The 13,533-nt window shown below is 41.8% G+C and overlaps 1 protein-coding gene across 2 annotated transcripts in view; it reads left to right on the top strand.

The window, feature by feature from the left end:
* hspa12a (heat shock protein 12A) overlaps positions 1-13,533 on the top strand; it is a 115,428-nt gene that overhangs the window by 80,959 nt on the left and 20,936 nt on the right. For both annotated transcript variants that reach the window (XM_059947927.1, XM_059947925.1), the window contains exon 7: positions 6,735-6,906. In XM_059947927.1, the coding sequence (XP_059803910.1) occupies positions 6,735-6,906 (172 nt within the window). The remainder of the gene's footprint in view (positions 1-6,734; positions 6,907-13,533) is intronic.

Raw genomic sequence — 13,533 nt, 5'->3', positions numbered from 1 at the left:
AATCAATCTGGTGAATCTTCTCTGTACTCCCTCTATGGCAAGAATGTCTTTCCTCAGATTAGGGGACCAAAACTGCACACAATATTCTAGGTGTGGTCTCACCAAGGCCTTGTACAACTGCAGTAGAACCTCCCTGCTCCTGTACTCAAATCCTTTTGCTATGAATGCCAACACACCATTTGCCTTTTTCACCACCTGCTGTACCTGCATGCCCACCGTCAATGACTGATGTACCATGACACCAAGGTCTCGTTGCATCTCCCCTTTTCCTAATCGGCCACCGTTCAGATAATAATCTGTTTTCCTGTTCTTGCAACCAAAGTGGATAACCTCACATTTATCCACATTAAATTGCATCTACCATGAATTTGCCCACTCACCTAACCTATCCAAGTCACCCTGCATCCTCTTAGCATCCTCCTCACAGCTAACACCGCCGCCCAACTTCGTGTCATCCGCAAACTTGGAGATGCTGCATTTAATTCCCTCATCTAAATCATTAATATATATTGTAAACAACTGGGGTCCTTGCGGTACCCCACTAATCACTGCCTGCCATTCTGAAAAGGTCCCGTTTACTCCCACTCTTTGCTTCCTGTCTGCCAACCAATTCTCTATCTACATCAATACCATACCCCCAATACCGTGTGCTTTAAGTTTGCAAACTAATCTCCTGCGTGGGACCTTGTCAAAAGCCTTTTGAAAATCTAAATATACCACATCCACTGACTCTCCCCTATCCACTCTACTAGTTACATCTTCAAAAAATTCTATAAGATTCATCAGACGTGATTTTCCTTTCACAAATCCATACTGACTTTGTCCAATGATTTCACCTCTTTCCAAACGTGCTGTTATCACATCTTTGATAACTGACTCTAGCATTTTCCCCACCACCAATGTCAGACTAACGGTCTATAATTCCCCGGTTTCTCTCTCCCTCCTTTTTTAAAAAGTGGGGTTATATTAGCCACTCTCCAATCCTCAGGAACTAATCCAGAATCTAAGGATTTTTGAAAAATTATCACTAATGCATCCACTATTTCTTGGGCTACTTCCTTAAGCACTCTGGGATGCAGACCATCTGGCCCTGAGGATTTATCTGCCTTTAATCCCTTCAATTTACGTAACACCACTTCCCTACTAACATGTATTTCCTTCAGTTCCTCCATCTCACTGGACCCTTGATCCCTTCCTATTTCTGGAAGATTATTTATGTCCTCCTTAGTGAAGACAGAACCAAAGTAGTTATTCAATTGGTCTGCCATGTCTTTGTTCCCTATGTTCAATTCACCTGTTTCTGACTGTAAAGGACCAACATTTGTCTTGACCTATCTTTTTTCTTTTCACGTATCTATAAAAGCTTTTACAGTCAGTTTTTATGTTCCCTGCCAGCTTTCTCTCATAATCTTTTTTCCCTTTCCTAATTAAGCCCTTTGTCCTCCTCTGCTGGTCTCTGAATTTCTCCCAGTCCTCAGGTGTGCCACTTTTTTTGCTAATTTATATGTTTCTTCTTTGGACTTGATACTATCCCTAATTTCCCTTGTCAGCCACGGGTGCACTACCTTCCCTGGTTTATTCTTTTGCCAAACTGGGATGAACAATTGTTGTAGTTCATCCATGCGATCTTTAAATGCTTACCATTGCACATCCACCGTCAACCCTTTAAGTATTATTTGCCAGTCTATCTTAGCTAATTCATGTCTTATACCTTCAAAGTTACCCTTCTTTAAGTTCAGAACCTTTGTTTCTGAATTAACTATGTCACTCTCCATCTTAATGAAGAATTCCACCATATTATGGTCACTCTTACCCAAGGGGCCTCGCACGACAAGATTGCTAACTAACCCTTCCTCATTGCTCAATACCCAATCTAGAATGGCCTGCTCTCTAGTTGGTTCCTCGACATGTTGGTTCAGAAAACCATCCCGCATGCATTCCAAGAAATCCTCTTCCTCAGCACCCTTACCAATTTGGTTCACCCAATCTATATGTAGATTGAAGTCACCCATTATAACTACTGTTCCTTTATTGCACACATTTTTAATTTCCTGTTTAATGCCATCCCCAACCTCACTACTACTGTTAGGTGGCTTGTACACAACTCCCACCTGTGTTTTCTGCCCCTTAGTGTTATGCAGCTCTACCCATATCAATTCCACATCCTCCAGGCTAATGTCCTTCCTTTCTATTGCGTTAATCTCCTCTCTAACCAGCAATGCTACCCCACCTCCTTTTCTTTCCTGTCTATCCCTCCTGAATATTGAATATCCCTGGATGTTGAGCTCCCATCCTTGGTCACCATGGAGCCATGTCTCTGTGATCCCAACTATATCATATTCATTAATAACTATCTGCACATTCAATTCATCCACCTTGTTACAAATGCTCCTCGCATTGACACACAAAGTCTTCAGGCTTGTTTTTACAACACTCAGCCTTTATACAATTATGTTGAAAAGTGGCCCTTTTTTGCTTTTTGCCCTGGATTTGCCTGCCTGCCACTTTTACTTTTCACCTTACTACTTTTTGCTTCTACCCTCATTTTACACCCCTCTGTCTCTCTGCACTTGTTCCCATCCCCCTGCCATATTAGTTTAAAGCCTCCTGAACAGCAGTAGCAAACGCTCTCGCTGGGACATTGGTTCCAGTCCAGCTCAGGTGCAGACTGTCCTGTTTATACCGGCCCCACCTCCCCCAGAACTGGTTCCAATGCCCCAGAAATTTGAATCCCTCCCCCTTGCACCATTTTATGAATGAAGCACAGAGCCTTGAGGCATTCCTAATGGGGGACTGAAGTGTATGACTGATCATGGTAAAAATGAGGCTGAAAGGACCAAGGAATTGAAAGTTACTGATGAAATGGTCTCCCTTTCTCCCATGGTCCCCTCTCCTATCAGATTCCTTCTTCTCCAGCCCATTACCTCTCCCACACACTCAGCTTTACCTATCATTGTCTAGCTTGTCCTCCTTCCCCTCCCCTTACTTTTCTATTCTGGCATCATTCCCCTACCATTCTAGACCTGATTAAGGGTCTCAACCTGAAATGTTGACTGCTTATTCATTTCCATAAATGCAGGTGACCTGCTGAGTTCCTCCAGCATTCAGATTTCCAACACCTACATGTTTTATGTTTGTGATTTCTGATTGTCACATGTACTGAGACACAATGACTTTTCGTTTCCATGCAATCACATAATTTCAGAACATGAATACATTGATACAGTGCAAGGGAAAAGCAGAGAATATTGTTACAGAGACAGTTCAATGCAGGTACACTGTAAGGTGGCTAGTGGTGTTCCACAGGGGTCTGTGTTGTGTCCGATTCTTTTTGCATTTTGTGCCAATGATTTGGATGATGGAATTGATGGCTTTCTTGTAATGTTTGCAGACAATCTGAAGACAGGAATAGGGGCAGGTAGTTTTGAGGAAATAGAGAGTCTACAGAAGGACTTGGACAGATTAGGATAATGGGCAAAGAAGTGGCAGCTGGAATACTGTGTTGGGAAGTGTATGGTCATGCCCTTTAGTAGAAGAAATGAAAGGGTTGACTGTTTTCTAAATAGAAAGAAAACAGAAATATCTGAGGCTGGGGATTTGGGAGAAGGCCAGGAAGTGGGGCTGAGGGCTGGGGAAGAAGGGTCAGCCATGATTGAATGGTGGGGAGGCCTAATTCTGCTCCGTGTCTTATGGTCTTCTGGGAATCATTTTGCAGGATAAGGTTAATTTGCAATTTGCAGCTGTGGTGAGGAAGGCAAATGTGATGTTAGCATTCATTTCAAGAGGACTAGAGTATAAAAGCACGGATGTAATACTGAGTATTTATAAAGCACTGGTAGGGCCTCACTTGGAGTATTGTGAGCAACTTTTGGGCCTCTTATGTTAGAAAGAGAGGGTTCAAAGGAGGTTCACGAAAATGATTCCAAGATTGATTGGCTTGTCATATGAAGGGCATTTGATGGCCCTGGGCCTGTATTCATTGGAATTCAGAAGGATGAGTGGTGACCTCATTGCAACCTATTGAATGGTGAAAGGCCTTGATAGAGTGGATATAGACAAGAAGTTTCCTACAGCATCAGAATAGAGGGGCATCATTTTAGAATGGAGATGAGGAGGAATTTCTTTAGCCAGAGAAGAGAGAACCTGTAAAATTCATTGCCACAGGCAGCTGTGTAGACCAAGTCTTTATATATATTTAAGACAGTGATTGATAGATTCTTGATTGGTCAGGGCGTGAAGGCAGGAGACTGGGGCAGAGAGGAAAAATGGATCAGCCATGATGAAATAGCAGACCAGACTCGATGGACCAAATGACCTAATTCTGCTCCTATATCTTATGGTCTGAGGTGCAAGGGCCATGACATGGTAAATTGGAAGGCCAAGAGTTAATCTTTATTCTGTAAGTGGTCCATCCTATGCTTTTTATGAATTGGTAATTGATTGGGTTAGTTTAAAGCTGTTAATTTGTCCTGCTAGATTTACACCCTTGTGATGACTGAAGCATTTTCCCTTTAATGAATTATGAAGGAAAGTGAAAATTTGTGAAGAACGAGAGATTTTATGCAATTACAGTTGGTCGAATCTTAATTGGAACACAAGGTTTTGGGAATGTATTTTTCACTACAGGAAATCAAGCAGTGGCTCACTGGATTAGGAACTGGAATGAAAAGTCTACACTACATTGGGAAGCAGCTGAATATTCCTTATAAAATTAAACAGTAAATATTGGGCTACTCATCAGATTAGGAACATCTGTGAGGAGAAAATCTGAGTTACCAGAAAGGTCCATCATCTGAGTTGTTAGTAATTAAAAAAGAAAGCAGTAATTTGTGGATTAGTGTGAATACAAATAATGAAAACATCAACGTGAACATTGGCACAGCTCCATTCTGCTTCACTATGGAAAGAGATGAGAATAATCAGTTTCAGGCAGGTAAAGTCAGCCAGTGGACCTTTAAATTGTGAACAAACTCTGAGAAGCCCTTGTGAACATTATGACATATGAAAAGTACAGTTTTCTATAAAGGGCAAAAGGCAAAGCTGTAAATTACTCTGATAAGCAGAGGCAGTTGTGTGAGTCAATAACTACAATATAGTCCAATTCAGGGCTCAGTTTCCATCAGACCTCTGCTGATATTAGCTCAGCAGTTTTTAAAGGGTGACATGGTTGAAGAACAGTCTCAGCTCTTATTATTGTGGTTGGGTGCATCATGACATGAACTGAGTGCTAATAGCTGCTTCTAAGTATGGAGCTCGAGAAGTGACATGAGATGGAGAGTGGCCACGAGAAGCCTAATGATTGTGTGGAACCGACACACTGACCAACAGTAAAAGAAATTACACACTTGGAGGTGGAGGAACCTCTCCCATGAGTTATTGACCAAATGCCAATACACACTAAATATTGAGAATAGAGGATTCATTTTATTTATCTATATTTTTATTTAGCGAAACAGCACAGAACACACCCTTCCAGCCCAATGAGCTGCACCACTCAGCAACTTACAAATTTAATCCTTGCCAAATGACAGAGCAATTTACAATGACCAATTAACCTACTAGCCGGTACATCTTTGGACTGTGGGAGGAAACTGAAGCACTCAGAGGAAACCCTCAGGGTCACGAGGAGAACGTGCAAACTCCTTATAGACATTGCCAGAATTGAACTCCACGCTCCGATCTGTAACAGTGTTGCACACCAACTATGCTACAATGGCACCTATCATCACAAATACAAAATGAGAAATGACATTTAAGCATGGACTCAATACTTAGAAAGAAAAAAAAATTAAGAAAAGGGTAACTCGTAATTTAGTATCGTCAGTGACCCAGCCTAGAATATGTTGTTTGCCTTGTTATGTACTAATTACAGTGGATTCTGGATAATTGGGACACATCGGCACCTGTACATTTTGTCTCAATTAAGCAGATGTCCCAGTTAGTTGTAGTTTCATGGAAATTATTGAAAAGGTATAAAAAAGACAAGCTACCATTTGAGTAACAAATTATGTCTTTAAATGAAAACTGTGTCTTAGTTCCTCATTGTTATCAGTGGAGGAATTCATACAGTGGTTCACTTGAGCTGCTTCTCTCCATCTCCCGCTGAAAACAGATCACAACCCATCACAAAACCTCTTCCCCAATGTTCTCCAGAACCTTCTCCCAGTTCCAACATCCTGGTTTGATGACCAACATTCCTAAGTGTCCCTTATCTTTAACAGTAACCCAAACTCTATCAGCAGAACACACTGCTTCTGCAGAATACCATTACATGAAATACTCCTTGACATTAGCAGTAAAATCTTTACCAGGGCTTTACACTAGTTGGAAACTATTTGGCTACAGTCCCATGTCCTAATTAACCAGCATAGTGTCCTAAATAAAGGAAGGAAATCCCAGTCATTTTCTTGACTAGTATTTGTTCTTTAAGATTTGTCCCAAATAAGTGGCTGTCCCAATTAATCAATGGCCCAATTAACCATAATCCACTGGTTAATTGGAAAATAAAAATTGCAATAAAATCATTGTCCGAAGCAATTAACTATGTTTCCCTAATGACAGACCTGCCCACCCCACCGTGTCTTTCCAATATTCTCTGTTTTTATTTCAGATTTATAACATCTGCAATATTTATAATTTGGGCTAGTATAGGATCAACAGACTGAGTGGCCTCCTGGTGAGCCTAGGTTTTCCTGAGACCAGACTAATGTTTTCGATTTCCTTCACTTTTCTAGGCGGGTCTGGCATCACCTGACTGCCCAGAGCAGCTCATTATTGCACTTGAGCCCGAGGCTGCCTCCATCTACTGCCGGAAACTCCGCCTTCATCAGATGATTGACCTCAGTGCCAAGGAGGCTGTCAACGGGTATAGCCCCACTGAAACACTTGCTTCTGGAATAACACATGGTATCTGTTTATTACTTTGAGTGATCAGATTTCAAAACATTTCTTAATTCTAATGAAGCAATATCAATATGGATAGAATATAGAAGATTCTCCACCACTGATATCTGTAATGTACTAATATGCACACCAGGGTGATCAGGAACCACTCCCAGGAGATGAGATGGCATTTGGTATGTACTGATAATGCCACAGCACTCTAAAGTAATCTACCTTCTGGTTTCTGCTGCATGGAGCCATATATTCCAGGCACTGGGAAAACGGAAGCTGCAGGGCTCAGCTCAAAGTTCAAAGTAAATTTATTATCAAAATACATATATGTCATCGTATACCAACCTGAGATTTGGTTTCTTGCGGGCATTCATTTAAAAAAGCAAAATAATAAAAATTAATAAATAAGCAATAAATATCATAAACATGAGGTGAAGAGTCCTTGACAATGAGTTGATAGGTTTCAATGATGGGGCAAGTGAACTTGGATGATGTTATCCCCTCTGTTTCAAGAGCCTAATAATTGAGGGTTAACAATTGTTACTGAAATGGTGGTGTGGGTCCTGAGGCTCCTGTTCCTCCTTCCTGATGACAGCAGCATGTCCTGAATGGTGGGGGTCCTTGATGATGGATGCCACATTCCTGCAATAGCCTCCATGTAGATGTGTTTAATGGTGGGGAGGAGTTTGTATTCACTGTATGGTGGGGCAGCAGTTAGTGATGCTGCCAGTGGTTTTAGTGTGATACTGAACCTCCGTGCTCTTTGGGACTGTGTGTCTTTCCCAATTTCTTCCCAGTTTCCATTGATGCTTTAGTTGGTACGGTGATTGGCTATTGTACATTAACCACTGTGTAGGTAGGCGATGAAGAGATTAGGGATAATAATGGGCATTAGGGTAGGAGTGGTATAATATTAGTGGGATGCATCTGTTTCTGCGCATTATGCTGCCGGTGTCTAGGGCAGTAATGAAAGTTCTCTCAGTTTTCTTCACTGTCAGCCATGGAAGTCCCAGGTTGAGACTCAGGAATACCATCACACAGAGATGTAGAGGGATTCTTCATGCTCTTTCTGTCACCGTTTGTCAAGGTTGTTTGTTCTGAGCTGAACCCCCGAACCTGGAGGACATGTGGACCACGCTTGATCTGACCTCTACCCTTTGACCAGTTTGGGATGGCTGACCCTACCAAGAGCCAAAGTGCAAGGTCCTGATTCCAAGTAGCATAGCTCTCCAGGTCATTGAGGCACACAAACCTCCAAACCATGACAAGTTTGTGGTCCTCTTGGAGGATTGATGGGATAGCTACCATTAACTGGATGGACAAATGGCCTCTAAGTCTTAAGTGTATATGATATCAGTCTGAGAGGAGCAGGCCATCCCTTTGGTTGTCATTAACTGAGATCCCTTAATCAACATCACTCTATGAAAAATAACACATTGTTATTATTTGATTTGGGAACTTTGTGAGCAAATTCACTGGCACGTGTGAGCAGCCATGGCTGTATCTGAAAAGTTATTACACTAGCTGTATAGTCTATGGGTTTTCCCTAGATACTCCACGTTTCTGTCCATATCCCAAAGATGTCTGGGTTGATCCACCATTGAGCTGCTGTGTATCACCATGGTGCAGATGAGTGGCAGGAGAATCAGTGGGGAGCTAATGGGGCCCCTGAGGAGGGAATAATATTGTTGTGAGAGCTTGCATTGACCCAATGGGCCAAATGGCCATCTACATCATATGAAATTAAATAAATATAATTTAAAAATAGCCTCATAAATAAGACAAATAACCTTTGCAACATTGCTCATTATTTAACAGTGAAGATACTTCCCCCAATCCTCCAAATCCAGTCTCCATGGTTACCCCTCGGGAATGTACTTATTGGAATAAGACCTCTTCCCAAATCACTCCGCCTATAAACAGCATTTTGGAGCTTCAAAATCTCAAATCCCTCTGCATCATGGTCAGGAAATGGACACACTTCATGTTATGGCCTCCTCCCATGTTACCCTGCCTGACAGAAAGCCAAGCCAACCAATGCAGCTGACTTTCAGTGTAAACAAATATCATTCGAATTCCCTAACGTACTTCAGGTTGATGACTTTTAACTTTTCTCATCACAGATGTTCCCTGATTATTGATTGTTTCTGGCATTTTCTCTTTTTATTTTACTCTTGTGGGCTCAGTTGATTGTGAAACTGTAGAAGTGATAAGGGCTAAATTTGAAACTGGAATTTTTTTCTTAGTAAGAAACTGTACAATCTTGGCATTACTTGCAAGTCATCTCACATTAATACAGGACACACTGTTAGCCTAACCACATCAGCAGTACCTGTGCTAATTTCTCATTCTGCTAAGTCTTCCACTGAGCCTCAATCTGATTATTAAAAAAGCCCCCCATCCTGAGGAGCAAACACAAACTACTGGAGGAACTCAGCAGGCCAGGACTGAGAAGGAAAGAGGAAGATGCCAGATTTAAAAGGTGGGAGGAGGGGAAAGAGGCTAGCTGAAAGGTGATAGGTGAAGCCAGGGGTGGGAAAGGTCAAGAGCTGGAGAAAGAAGGAGTCTGATAGGAGAGGAGAATGGACCTTAGGGGAAAGGGAAGGAGGAGGGATCCAGGAGGAGGTAATAGGCAGGTGAGAGGAGGTAAAAGGTCAGAGTGGGGAACAGAAAAATGGGTGGGGGGGAATTTGTTTACCAGAAAGAGAAATCGATAATCGGGTTGGAGGTTACCCAGTCGGAATATAAAATGTTGCTCCTCCACCCTGAAGTTACCAAGGTGAGGCCATGGACCGACACGTCGGAATGGGAATTGGAGTCAGAGCACCCTGTGGACTTTCATCAGGTGGATATCCTGGAATATCAGAAGATAATTGTCCTCAGTACTTTGGGAGGGCTGTGTTTAAGCTGTAAGACTTTGTCAGTTCTTTTCCAATGAGAAAACAATTGTTTCTGGATATCAATGTGATCACTTTGGTAATAGTATGAACTTCAGTGTACACAATTAAATCAGGTTATAAGCTCCAGACCAATTTTCTTTTAATATTATGCTTAAATTCCCAAATAGCATCTGTTGCCATTCATGCTGAACTCCTTTCAAAACTATGTTCAGTGTATTACGAGGATATGCAGAAGCTGAAAATCTAAAGTAACACACATAACATCTTGAGGAACTCAGCAGGCCAGATAGCATCTTTGGAAATTAATAAATAGTTGAAGTTTCAGGCTGAGACCCTTCATTATGACTGTGCATCGGTGTTTTAATTTCCTTTACTGGCAATATGTGAAGGAATTGATCTGCACAGAAGTGTGGTGGTTAGCACAATGCTTTACAATACCAGTAACATGGTTCAATTCCCGCTGCTGCCTACAAAGAGTTTGTACATTCTTCTCGTGACCATGTGGGTTTCCTCAGGGTGCTCAGGTTTCCTCCCACAGTCCAAAGACATACCTGTTGGTAAGTTAATTAATCACTGTAAATTCTCCCATGATTAGTTTAGGATTAAATTAGGGAATCGCTGGGCAGCACAGCATGAAGTGCTGGGAGGGCCTGTTCCATACTACCATGTCGACTCAGGCCAGGCCTGTTCCATGCTGTATCTCAATTAAATAAATTAAGACTTTACTACCCTTGTTTGCTTTGTTTTAGATAGCCAGCACCTAATCCATCATTCCTATTAATTACCATTTCTGTTAGATCTGTCTTTTCAGTGCTATTTCAGTTGCTAAGCTGTTCACCAGTGCTGTATACAGCCATTTTCAGAGAATCAGTGCTGCATTTCACTCCATATTTGACCCATTATGTGGAATTGGCATACCAAACTTTATTTCACAAGCATACATTTCTTAGCACAATTCATAGCACACTACTTGTGAAGGAATTACCAAAGCAGGGTGTTTTTATTTGTCTTCAAATTTCCTGTGATTTCCAACACACACAAAATGCTGGTGGAACGCAGCAGGCCAGGCAGCATCTATAGGAAGAAGCACTGTCGACGTTTCAGGCAGAGACCCTTCGTCAGGACTAACTGAAAGAAAAGATAGTAAGAGATTTGAAAATAGGAGGGGGAGGGGAAATCTGAAATGATAGGAGAAGACAGGAGGGGGTGGGGTGAAGCTAAGAGCTGGAGAAGGGAAAGGATCATAGGATGGGAGGCCTAGGGAGAAAGAAAGGGGGAGAGGAGAATTAGTGAATAGTTTTCAGGCAAGTTCCACTGATCCACAGTCATGCAGTAAACATTGCTAAGGAACAACATGTTTTTATTGTAGATGGATGGTTAGAGTTTAACTTTGAAGGGTATATAATCTTGTTTTAAATGAATATAATTTTTTTCTGTGTAGGAATATGATAAAATGTCTCTTAAGGCATCTTGCAGATATTGTTTCTTTTTTTTTGATGCTTATAAACACTTGGACTTTTAAAGAAACATTGTCTTCATGAAAGTCACTTGTTATTTAAAATATCACAGAGTAAAGGGCTGTGATTTTCATTGGAATGACATTTTATTCAAATACCATGCACAACTTTAATGTGATTAATGCATGTACAGTAAAACTCGGATAATTGACTAAGTAATCTTTTAGAAATCCTAACTGTTCAGCATCTGGCTCACTAACAAGTCCAGAGAGTGAGCTTGGGCCAGGGTCACAGCAGTGGGCTTAATGTGGGTTTAGTATCTGGATTGTGTGCGGGGTACATGACCAGGGTTGAGGTCAGGAACATGGATAGGTGTGTGGCCATAACTAATATCTGAAGTATCTGATGATCCAGCACCACCAGACTCTGGAGTGTGCAATGTTAGTGGAGTTTTACTGTATTTGATTTTGAACAGCAGACGAGGAAGTAGTTTTTCATGAAGGTGGAGATCCCAAAGATCTATCAGTCTTCCTGTATATGCTTCCCCTTCACCCCACCCCAACCCTGCCAACTTTTACCAATTGGTAAGGCTGAAAATTGCACAGAGGTCAGTTCTGGATGGGTCTTGGCTTTTCAAGAAAGGTTTCTACAATGTTTTAAAGGAAACCACGCCAGGCCAGACATGTAAAAAGCAAGTAAGACACATTACAGGTAGAGAATGTTCCTGTGATTGCCATTTGGTTGCAGAAAATGTTTGGTAGAACAGCGAAAGAGGATACTGGATCTCTTCATAGGGAATGAGACATGACAGTTAACAGAAGTTTGTGTAGGAAACACTTTGTTTCTAGTGATCATGATGCCATTAGTTTTAAAATAATTATAGAGAGGGATAGGTCTGGGCCGTGGGTTAAGATTCTGAATTGGAAAAAGGCCAATTTTGGTGGCATCAGAAAGGATCTGGCAAGAGTTGATTGGGACAGGTTGTTTTCTGGCAAAGGTGTACTTGGTAAGTGGGAGGCCTTCAAAAGTGAAATTATGAGAGTACAGAGTTTGTATATTCCTGTCAGAATAAAAAGCAAGGATAACAGATTTAGGGAACCTTGGTTTTAAGAGATATTGAGGCTCTGATTAAGAAGAAGGAGGAGGAGGGGCACAGCTGCTATAAGCTGGAAGGAACTAATGAGGTACTTGAGGAATCTAAGAAATGCAAGAGAACACCTGAGAAGAAAAATCTAGAGGGCTATAAGAAGGCAGAAGGTTGCTCTGGCAGACAAGGTGAAGGAGAATCCTAAGGATTTCTACAGACGTATTAAGAGCAAAAAACAAAACAGCTTCTCTGGAGATCAGGATGGTACTCTATGCATGAGCTGAAAGAGATGAGAAGATCTTAAATGGATTTTTTTGCATCTATATTTACTCATGAGATGGACACAGAATCTGTAGAGTTGAGGCAACACTGCAATGAGTTCATGGACTATATACAGATTACAAAGGAGGAGGTATTTGATGTCTTGATGCAAATTAGGGTGGATAAATCCACAGGGCATGATAAGGTATTCCCTTGGACCTTGTGGCAGACTCTTGTAGAAATTACAGTGGTCCTAGCAGAGATATTTGAAATGTCTTTAGTGACAGGTGTAGTTCTGGAGGATTGGAGGGAGGCTTAGGTTGTTCATTGTTTAAAAAAGGCTCTAAAAGTAAACCAGGAAGTTATAGGCCTGTGCGCTTGACATCAGTGGTGGTGGCATCCGTCGGTCTCGAGAGACCATGGATCTGCGCCTGGAGTTTCCAGGGCGCAGGCCTGGGCAGGGTTTGTATGGGAGACTGGCAGTTGCCCAAGCTGCAGGCCTTCCCCTCTCCACACCACCGATGTTGTCCAAGGGAAGGGCACTAGGACCCATGCAGCTTGGCGCCGGTGTCGTCACAGAGCAATGTGTGGTTAAGTGCCTTGCCCAAGGACACAAACACGCTGCCTCAGCTGAGGCTCAAAACAGTGACCTTCAGGTTACTAGTCTGATGCCTTGCCCACTAGGCCACATGCCAACATCAGTAGTTGATAAGTTATTGGAAGGTATTCTAGGGGACCAGATATATAAGTATTTGGCTAGACAGGGACTGATTATGGATAGGTAATGTGGCTTTGAGCATTGTCTAATCAATCTTACAAAGTTATTCAAGGAAGTTACCAGGACAGTTGGTGAAGACAAGTGGTAATTGTATACATAGAATTTAGGAAGGCTTTTAAACAAGGTCCCACAAGCGAGGTTGGTCTAGAAGGTTCA

Source organism: Hypanus sabinus, chromosome 22 (assembly GCF_030144855.1).
Source record: "Hypanus sabinus isolate sHypSab1 chromosome 22, sHypSab1.hap1, whole genome shotgun sequence".
Taxonomy (NCBI): domain Eukaryota; kingdom Metazoa; phylum Chordata; class Chondrichthyes; order Myliobatiformes; family Dasyatidae; genus Hypanus; species Hypanus sabinus.
Note: the sequence above shows the minus strand (reverse complement) of the source record. Positions and strands in the feature narration are given on the sequence as shown.